We start from the raw sequence: 11,640 nt of genomic DNA on the forward strand, positions 1-11,640 counted from the left end.
TCTGTTTTTAGCAAATAGTCCCTAAAAGAGGCATGTTTGAGGCCTTATATCTGAAAATGTGGTTATGATATGTATTGTCTGATTGTTGTAGGGTGCCAAGTTCCCCTTAAGCTTCAAAAAGAAACATTTACTTAGTTTAGGTGGGGACAGATAAAAAAAAAATTGGCAGCTGAACATGAGGAATTATTCGTTTGGACTTAGTTTTTTTGAGAAATGTGTCGGCACCCCTCTTTGCTAGACTACCACTTTTGAAGAACTTTATCTTAAAAAGTAATCACCCAATTTATCCAAATCTCCTTATTTTTACAGATCACAATGCATTTTCTTGAAAAAAAATTCCAGTTAGGGTTTAAGATCATTATTTTTTTAAATATTTTGATATCAAATACCCTGCGCAGCCCCTTTTTGAGACGAAATCGAAAATTTCAGAAAAAATGACTTTTTTGATGCAGAAAGCTCAAAAAAAATCTGGAATTTTTTTTATATGGTGTTTCTTGTTGATCTTTGTATGTTTTATCAGAAAATATGTAATATTTCCCCTAAAAATTTTTTTTGAAAGCAACAGCTCCAAAATACAGCTGCCAAAGAGGTATATTTTTAGCCCCGAAAAGACGAAAAATAACATTTTTTCAGGACAAAAAGATCTTCAACTACTCCCAGGTGGTAATAAAATGACAATTTATATAAGAATGCTTATTTCTACATACAAATGATCAAGTTTTAACTCAAAACAACAATTTTTTGCAACATTTAAGGTTGTTTTTCTACGTTTTGAAAATTTTGGATAAAACCTGAAATTTGTGTTTAATCATGAAATGCGAGAAGAATATAAACTATTGTATGGTGTATAAGGTATCATTTTAAAGATAGAAATATGTAGAATGCAACTAGCACATATTTGTACCTCTATCTATTAACAGCACCAAGTATTTCTATAAAAACCTAGCCCTACCCCAAAATCAAACATTCTCAGAAGGTGAACCCCCCCCCCCCCCCCCCCCCCCCCCCCCAATTTTTTTTTTACTCCTACAAACAATATCATTTGAGAAAAAATGTTCCTGTTGATATTAGTTCACCTTTTATAAGCCTTAAGAGTTGAAACACGGTTATTCTTGTCTTTATAAGTTTATCCTTAAGATTAAGATAAAAGCACAAAAAATAGGTAAATCTGTCATTATCTAGCATAAGTTATTTTCAACATCAATGTTAAAATTTAACGGTCATAAAAATTGTTATCTAATTAATTCATTGATAGTATTGAAAAAAAAGTAAAAACAATCATCACATACTTATCAAACTGCAAATAAAAAAGTGTATTGGATTGTAAATAAAACTTATCACACTTACCAAAAATAAAATGAAATTCAGTATATCAGAGCGTGTAAAAAAACTAAAAAGAAACTAAATCAAAATAATTTTTTTTTTTAGAAAAAGATTTATTTAGATTAAAAATTAAATAAAATAAATCACAATTATTATTCTTCCTCTGAAAAATTTGACAACTTAAAAAGAAACCAAAATAAGGTAAAATAAAACTTAAATAAATAAAAGAGATTTTAAAAAGTGTCATAAATTAGCAAAACAATTAAAAATATAAAGAATTTCAACAAAATAAATAAAACAACTTTCTTTCACTTCAACAATACCCCCTTGCATTGATAAAGAAGGGCAGTTCTTACATTCAGAAGGAATTTAACAACCAAGATATAGACCAAAATCAACTTTCTGAGTTAAGAAGAATGGGCTAGTTGAGAGGGAGTATAATCATGATATTTTACAGAGAAAATTGTTTTCTTATCAAATGTTCATTCATTTATTTCATGGAAAATAATTTGTATTTGTGACTTAAAAGATTAAGAAAAGTAAAGTATGGTTCTGTGTTCAGAAAATGTTTTTGTTATACCCCCAAACATATTTTCTTAACCACAGCAACTATTCCCCACCCCCCCGCGTTTTTTCTTTTGTTCTAAAACATACTTTTATATAAATCCTAAAGAAAATCGAATGTTTCCTTTGATATTTAAAATAAAAACCCCAAAATGTTCCGAATGGACATACTGATGTCCCATTGGTCAATTTTGTTTACCGGGTCGGGAGGATTTGCACCCGGCCTGCAGCAGCAGCAAAGTTCGATAACTCATACGAACAAAACATTGTGGCAAAAGTCATTCAAATATCCAATGATTTCCGCTGGCTGCTCTTGTTATTTTGTTGAAACCTTGGTTACCAATCGCTAGATGAAGGTCCAGGCTACCATAATCCGAGTGATCCCTGTTCGCGGCGAAGTGATATCACGGTAAAAAAACACTGTTTTGCAAATTTATATTTTTTACAGTGTGATCCCTATACTTTTTCAAAAGAGATCACTCAGTTTCAAAAACTAGACTATATTTCCTAAATTTTAAGCCATTAATGGTAAAAATTGGTCCAGTAATAGCCAGCGGATTTAATTCTGAACTTGGCACACTTGTTGACACATAAATCAACATGGCGGCCGAATTTTTGGAAACGACTTCACTTCGAACTCCATGCAATGGTAGGAATTTATATCTTATTACAAAATAATTACCAAAATAAGAAAATAGAAGTCTTAAACTTTATTTTGATATATTTCTATCCCCCAACTACGCTTATTTGATATTTTAATTTTAGTGTGAAAAACCCGAAAAAATGGGGTTTTTTGCTCCAACAGAACGTAATAAGCCTGTAAATGACCGTCGCCGACCTCCCTACCCCAGGGAAAATGACAGCTGAAACACCTGAAAGGTTTTCAGCAAAGAGCAGAGTGGGAATGAGAAATGTGGAATGTGTATACATACATCACATACTCTGTTTAATCTGAAAAATGGCAAAACAGTTAAACCCAACATTGACTTACCATTAGTAACCTGTAAAAGTAGGAATCTAGTCTATTGCATTACCTGCCTTACTTGCTACAAGCATCATAAATAGAACAAATGGGTAATGCACTATTAGACAAACATTAAATGTACAGACAACAAATATGAATGCCTAAGAGAGGAAAGGTTTCTCTGTTAACATCTTGAAAGTACAAAAGTGCAAGGAGGACATTTTTGTTAAACTCTTCAAACGAACACTTAACAGTATTTAAAAAGTAATGTTACGCATCAGATTTGATGATATAACCTCCCCTTTCAGTACTAACTGTAGGATTAGTAAATTCTTATATAAATATATATGTATTTTCATCCAGTGCAATATGAGTTTTCCTCAGAAACATATTTCTTTAAGTGATATTAAAATCCTCTTGCCAATATTGAGGTTTGGCATCCTCTTGCTGTCCGAGCTTGGAGATAGATAGCCTTTTGCCAATAAGATTAGGTATCCCAAATTCATGTAATAGAGATGATATGAAGCATCTTTGAATACATTATGTTATATTGCTAACAGGTCACAGAGTAAACTTGAAGATGCTGCAGATTTGTATGTACGAGCAGCTAACATGTTCAAGATGGGAAAGAAATGGACAGGTCAGTATATAACATTTAATTTCACACCAATTTCTTATTGTGTTGATTCTAGTTTAAGCTAAAAAAAGTAGGCAAGCTGGACAGTTGGAAAATTACTGAAAAAGTTTTTATTTGGAAAGATCTGTCCAGAGATGAAAGTACAGAAATATATAGAGATTGATTTTCTGCATATGGATTGGATCATACTTTTCACTCTGATGTCCTTTTAAGTTTTTTTTATCAAAAATTTAGATCCAAATGAATATTACATTTATGTGGCCACACATTATTCTTTGAATTCATTAGTGTATAAATACTTTTTTCAGAGGCAGGAAGTTCCTTTTGTAAAGCAGCATTATTGCAGTTGAAGGTTGGAAGTAATCATCAAGCTGCTACAGACTATGTAGATGCTGGAAACTGTTATAGAAAGGCTGACCCAAATGGTATCTTAGTCCTAGTATCTTCTTAAACATTACTAAATAAAAGTTTTAACATACTATAGGCATTTCCCTACTTAACATGCTCAAATAATATACATTTGTATATGTATTTGATAATTTCAATTATTAATTTATAATTACATCAATTATATTATTCAGATATTGAGTTTGCCATGGAAATGTAAATACTTATTATAAATAAGAAAAGACAATGTTGATAATCAGTCTGATATACTGTTATTTCAGAGGCTGTTACGTGTTTATTGAAAGCTGTAGAAATATATACAGATATGGTATGTGTATTAGAGGTTTTTATGTTGAATATGCTGTACCCATATTTGTCCAGCAATAAGCCCATGTCTTGTAATAAAATTATCCATATCTATTACTGATCAGTAGAATTACAAATAAATTGTAAATTAGTTATCTTGTTACTAGCTCTACTCCTAACTTGTAATAAGCTCACCCATATCTGTTACTGATCAGTAACTTGGAGTCCAAGGTCATGTTTTTTGTATTATATAACCAGTGATTAATTGATAAATTATAAATCTAAATGGGAAAAGCTATGACCTTTCATAGCAAGTAAAATATTTTTTCTCATTTTTATGATATTAGGGCTTGGTAGACAATTGTACTTGTCAGTATTTTATGTTGAAATTAATGCTTCACTTTCTTTTTCAGGGAAGATTTTCTATTGCTGCAAAGCATCATGTAAATATTGCAGAAATTTATGAATCAGAACTGGTCGATATTGAAAAGGTAAGTTTAACAATATTATATCTGTAGGTAGGTAAGCAATTGATGAATGTTTAAGGTTGTTATGAACCGTTGTAGTATCACACTCACCCACATGACACAGTGTACTCTGCACACAAGGATGTGTTTAGATATCATGGGTACATTATCAGTCTTTCCTTTGTCATTCCAGGCTATATCCAGCTATGAACAAGCAGCTGATTATTATAAAGGAGAGGAATCTAAGAGGTAAGATAATATCTTATTAGGAATTGTTGTAATATCAATGATTTATCAAATATCTCGCTGAAATATAATGGTGTTAACAATGTGATATTTCAGGTACTTATATACCTATATCATAATGTAATGTTTACTTTATATACTATCATATAGTTATGGTTTCTTTATATACCCATGTCATATATTTATGTTTTTTGATATAACCATATCATATAATTATGTTTGTCTTCATATACCCATATCATAAAGTTCTGTTTTCTTTATATACCCATATCATTTTTATGTTTTTATATAGCTGTATTATATAGTTATGTTTTTATATAGCTGTATTATATAGTTATGTTTTTATATAGCTGTATTATATAGTTATGTTTTTATATAGCTGTATTATATAGTTATGTTTTTATATAGCTGTATTATATAGTTATGTTTTTATATAGCCATGTATTATAGTTATGCATATATCATTGTTAAAGTATTCTTTACTTTATGTCTAAGATATGTTTGTCTTCATATTCCAGCTCAGCCAATAAGTGTTTAGTAAAAGTAGCTCATTATGCAGCCCAGCTGGAGCAGTATGAGAAGGCAATAAAGATTTATGAAGAGGTATGTGTACTCCAACATTTCCTGCCTTTACCACTTCAGAATTATTTGACTATACAACAAAATAACAGTGATACATTTGAAATAACATAACAGTTTAACATCAAAACAAAGCTTTATTCTTCTCATTTGTTCAAACTTTGTATCAAGTTTTGTTGACGAAACAAAGCAAAACACTGGGTTTCTTGTGTTCAAATTTCTTTGAATTATCTCCCTTAGTTGTAATAATAATTAATAATTATTGTTGTGATTGCCAGATTGGAATGTCTTGTATGGATAACCAGCTGCTAAAGTACAGTGCTAAGGACTACTTCTTCAAGGCAGCTCTGTGTCATATGTGTGTAGATGTACTCAATGCTCAACTTGCAATCCAGAAATATGAGGATATGTTTCCACAATTTGCCGACTCCAGGGAGTATAAACTTGTAAAGGTATATCATTACTGCCATTATGCAGCAATACTCATCATAGCCATATTTTTTCAAATACAGAATCAAGTTTCAATTACAGATTAACTGACAGTGAAATTAGTAATTACTTCATACAAATTCCACATCAAGCTTCAGTTGCAACTTTTCAACATCATCACCTACATTGTTATAAAATGACATCAACCTTGGCATTTGTTGGTAGTTATATTGGTATAAATGTGACTTCAGTTGATTTTCATCCATTTTTCATCTGTTCTGTTTTATTGCATACTTACTTTTCTGGGCTGTTTATTTCATGTTTTGTTTATGTTTAAAGAAATTATTGGAGGCTTGTGAAGAACAGAACACAGACACATATACAGATGCAGTGAAAGAATATGACAGTATCTCACGCCTAGACCAGTGGACTACTACGATACTTTTACGTGTCAAGAAAACTATCAACTCAGAAGACCTGCGATAACCTCTTGACAATACTTTCTGCCAATAGTTTTCATTTTATTACTATGCTATGACATAAGACTGATATTGATGCTTTGATGTATTGCTGGTAATTAGTACTCTCCATCATAGTGTTGATAAAATTGCCTGGATCGGTTTTCAACTAGAAACTAGTTTTGAGAACTATTATGGTTGAAAGGAAATATATATGCATTGCGAATATTGTATTTAGTGTGAAAATTTGAATGGCAAATGTCAGAATTCAGATACAAAATATATGGATAGTTAATTTTGACCTTGTTGAAACTTTTCAAATAATTATCCCAGGGTTTTTTTTAAATTTACTAATCCGTTTATCTATTCAAACATATTCACAATGTGTTTGTGTGAGAGGTTAAAGAAAACTAACGAGGTTATAAGTCAACTAAATGTTTGAGAGGTTAAAGAAAACTAACGAGGTTATAAGTCAACAAAATGTTTGAGAGGTTAAAGAAAACTAACGAGGTTATAAGTCAACAAAATGTTTGAGAGGTTAAAGAAAACTAACGAGGTTATAAGTCAACAAAATGTTTGAGAGGTTAAAGAAAACTAACGAGGTTATAAGTCAACAAAATGTTTGAGAGGTTAAAGAAAACTAACAAGGTTATAAGTCAACAAAATGTTTGAGAGGTTAAAGAAAACTAACAAGGTTATAAGTCAACAAAATGTTTGAGAGGTTAAAGAAAACTAACGAGGTTATAAGTCAACAAAATGTTTGAGAGGTTAAAGAAAACTAACGAGGTTATAAGTCAACAAAATTATGGTGAACTTTTTTATTGTGAGAACTGACTCTTTCAAAAATAATGTGCTTTTAACTTTTATAATTCAACCTTGTACATCAAGTGATTGGTTGTGAGGTGGAAGAATTATGGGAGAAAACTAACCACTTATATAAATGGCATGTCATCAAGATTTGTGTTTCACAGATTAGCTTTGTAATGATAGTAAATACAAATGTTTGTATATAAATTTTAACAACAATAACTATATTTACACACTTTCAGGTGCCCAGTGTTTGATTTGTATGAAATCTTTCCTTAATAGTCAATTAACATAGAACACAAACTAAGTATTGAGAGGCATGTTGTGTAGCCTATCACGTGTGTTGTCATGGATATCAGATAGCCTGTCATAAAATATAAATAGATTTTGTCACTGGATGTTTTTTGGACATCATAGCTATGAATGGAATATATCTCATCCCACTTATGTCAGATACTAGAAGTGTGGTTTGCAATGATAGTGTTGTAAAAAAAATTATGTGATATGGATTAGATGTTTTTCAATTTGAAATATTCCTGCAGTGGAATTTTTCCATTGGAAATTGTCTTAGAAATTAGGAATTTAAAGAAACACATAATGTCATGTTTTCACATAGGAGCTTTCCGAAGTGTGGTCTCATGAGAGATAAGAATTATAGCACAATCATTATGTTAATGGAAGTTTATATTTCAGGCCCTGGTTTTACTACTTTACTGAATACAAAATGAGTTGACAGATGTGTATGTATAGGGTGAGGAGATGTAGCAATATTCAAATTTGCCTAAGTTTCCTTTGGCATCGTCATCAGACAGACTTTTTGACTGGTATCAAAATTCCTAATGTCTGGTGTAAGTAACCAGAGAAAACTGGGGTTATGGATAAGTTTTATACATGTTCTAGTACCTAAAGGTGGCCAGTGGTGGATCAAGGGGGGTTGGGTTGGGGAGGTTACCTGTTATTATTGTTCCCCTCCCCACTTGCTCCATCTTTCCAAAATCCTGGATCCATCACATAATCTGGCACCACATATATACATTCTCATTTTCATTCTAAAACCAATTTTTCAACTTTGAAATTTCAATGTTTAATTGTGTCATTTAATGTTTTTGTTTTTTGTTGTTATATAATTCAAAATATTGCATATCATATACAATCCATATTAGGAATAACAATATTCTTCAAGCTGATGTGAGGAGAAATTACCTGTTTTGAAAGACTAGTAATCATTTGTGTTCCATTTGTGTATCAAAACAATGGATTTGTTTACATCTAAGTATGTTTATCAATGATACATTTTCTTTTTTATTAAATTTCCATGAATTCTGAAAAGTGCTAATGTTGAACATTCCCATTTAAAAAAGCAAATTAAAACTGCTGGGTCATCTAGTCATATCTGTGTTTTAAAACAAAGTATTTGGTGTGAATTTACTTGACTTCCTTTTTTTCATTTTAATTTGCATGGATCTGTAGAAGTTGTAAGCCGAAGCTGTTCATTGTAGAGTTTAATACCACTATTAGCCTGAGTAATAAAGTACAGTGCAATAATTACAACAGCAGAACTGTTTTTAATGTACAGAGTACTATTACAATGTAGAAGTGTCATGTTTGGCCCTAGTATCACTGTTTGAATCAATGCCTAATGAGAAAACAGTACTGACTCAAAACTTGAAGGGAGGTTAGGCTGCCTACAGTAACTCTAAACCTGAGGGAAGGTTAAAGTGATTAAACCAGAGGGAAGGTTAGAGTGACTCCAAACCTGAAGGATGGTTGAAGTGACTCTAAACCTGAAGGATGGTTAAAGTGACTCTAAACCTGAAGGATGGTTGAACCAGGAATGGATATGTTGTTGATACCATTACCTGTGTTTCACCTTACCAGTGTTTATCCAATATGGATGTTACAATCATTTAAAAGTATTTTCAGAATAATCTGAAATTTTATGTGATATTGTTTCAGATAGTGATGCCATATAGAATTGATGTGTATTGTTCGTATTAGGATGAATTAGAAATGGTTCATATGTAGCTGTGAGATTCTTAAACCCACAAAATGATAGTAAAGCTATGTTGTGAATCTGGCTTTTAGCATACAGAAGAATTAGTATACATCTCATTCAAAATGTATCCATGTATATATAAACTGTATAGTTTTAAATAATATTGTTACAGATTAAACTTATCCTTTGTCATTTTAATTTTCATTGACTTATACATAATGATTGCGAGTGAATCATTATGATATTGTGTCAAAACTCCATTCACTTGTACACATTCAATTTAATGGTAAGGTTGAATATTTTCAAATATGTAATATTATAAATGTTGTGATGAGTTGTTGAATTGTTATCACTGTCCATATTATGTGTTAGCTAGAAATTTTCTACCGGCTATAGGTGTTGATGTTTAAGTACATTTCTCATGCAATATATTTATAATGTGATGTTAATGATGATGATGTATATCTTTAGCGGATGTTCATTTTGTCTTAAACAAAAATGGAAAGTACTTCTCTTCTATCTTATTGGTAAACCATATGTGATATATCTTTGAGCATTTTTATTCATTATATATCCACTGGTTTTAAATCAAGCTGAATCTTGTTTCTTATTTACCAACCTTTGTATGTGTGATACTGATGGGTTCACACTAACATACTGTTGTACTTTCGATTGATATATAACACTGTAAAGATCATTTTGTAGCTATAAGGTCCTAGTCGTTTCCAGACAATCTTGCTAGATCTTTGGTACCCTGATACAAGATGGTTTAAGCTCCATTGCACAAAGTGGATTCAGTCTATGTATAGTAATTCTGTCTTCTGAGATCCATCAGTATAGCTCTGTCCTGGCATTGCTCCCTAAAGCTCCATGGTACAAGCTCTCCTCCATCTGTATACACCTTTGTACAAATCTGCTCTGTCAGTAAACTTCTTTGTACATAATGTGCTATGTCACAATACCTCTTTGGTACAGTGTGCTCTATCAATATACTTCTTTTTGTAACAAATGTGCTCTATCAGTATAGCTGTTGGGTACAGGGATTGCTCCATATAGCTCTTAAGTACAAGCTGTCCTCCATCAGTATACCTCTTTGGTACAAAGTGTGCTCTGACAGTAGACCTCCTTGTTACACAGATTGTTTCATTGATATAGCTCCTAGATACAAGGTAAGCTTAATCACTTTAGCTCCTTGGAACTTCACTTCAGCTATATATATCAAGTAGTCTGCACTCTGTACTGATATTATTCTGGTACATGTTACATACCAGCATTGATGTGCCAACTTCATTGATAGAATATAGATAGGAAATAAATGTTTAAAATCAGATATCTTTTGGGGTTTTTTTATTACTTGTCCATATACTGCATTAGTTGTCAAAATTGTGTCAACAAAAGTTATTTATCGCTTGTACATAAACGGTCCATGATACAAGATACCAGTCGCAGTATGATATACAATACCTGTCTCGGTATGATACAAGATACCAGTCACAGTATGATATAAAATACAAGTCACAGTATGATACAAGAACCTGTCTCAGTATGAAACAAGATACCTTCTCAGTATGATATAAAATACAAGTCACAGTATGATATAAAATACAAGTCACAGTATGATACAAGAACCTGTCTCAGTGTGATACAAGAACCTGTCTCCGTTTGATACAAGATACATGTCTATGTAAGATACAAGTTATCTAGTTATAGGAGCAAGTACAGTCTATTTACTTAACATCATTCCTCACTTTTGTTTATTTGTCATGGTGAGCCAACAAAACCCTGGTGTCTGAAAGATGACTACATACAGTACAAGGGTTCCCTCTTTTATTTTTACACATTATGCTCAAAGCAATAATATATAATTTACATTAACCAACAATATATTACAAAAAATACACTACTATGACATATGTACATAGAAGTCAAACACACACATTCACTCAACTTAAATCTTTGACCTAAATGATTAGGATTCACATGTACAAGCTCTGACGACAGCTGTCTCTTGCACTAGCCTCATCAAAATTAATGTTGACTCGTGGACGTGTCCAAATAATAATACACAGAATAATGATATAAATCCATCTTTAAAACTAATATATAACAGAAAATTTTATCAGTGGTACAAAATGAAAAGACTGCCACCCAGCAGTCAAATCTCAGAATCGTATACTAATTAAACCATGCTGAACTCCAGAATAAATTAACAGTAAGCATCTGGTGTAGGAGTGTACCAATGGAAACATAACCATGTAAATATCCCTGTGTACAGGACACATATCACCAGAGACATCCACACACAATGACAAAACAATGTTTATGTATCACAGATCATGGAAACACTGTAGCATACAGCACTTCTTATACAAATATCATAGTTTTCTTTTTTATTTGACAATACGAACAGACGTTTTTTTCCAACTTCCAACTATGAAAAGAAAAATATTCCTTGCACTGCCCTGTAATCTTGTAGT

General features: G+C 31.6%; 1 protein-coding gene across 1 annotated transcript; it reads left to right on the plus strand.

The window, feature by feature from the left end:
* Window positions 1–2,237: 2,237 nt before the first annotated feature.
* LOC132551041 (alpha-soluble NSF attachment protein-like) lies at window positions 2,238–10,491 on the plus strand. The gene is made up of 9 exons (XM_060215145.1): window positions 2,238–2,296; window positions 3,412–3,491; window positions 3,797–3,913; window positions 4,157–4,203; window positions 4,595–4,672; window positions 4,842–4,897; window positions 5,413–5,497; window positions 5,752–5,925; window positions 6,242–10,491. Exons 1-9 carry the CDS (start codon window positions 2,238–2,240, stop codon window positions 6,386–6,388), a joined length of 843 nt encoding a protein of 280 aa, XP_060071128.1. The 3' UTR covers window positions 6,389–10,491.
* The last annotated feature ends 1,149 nt before the right edge of the window (window positions 10,492–11,640 follow it).

Source organism: Ylistrum balloti, unplaced genomic scaffold (assembly GCF_031769215.1).
Source record: "Ylistrum balloti isolate Yb309-2 unplaced genomic scaffold, AGI_CSIRO_Ybal_v1 Utg370168, whole genome shotgun sequence".
NCBI lineage: Eukaryota > Metazoa > Mollusca > Bivalvia > Pectinida > Pectinidae > Ylistrum > Ylistrum balloti.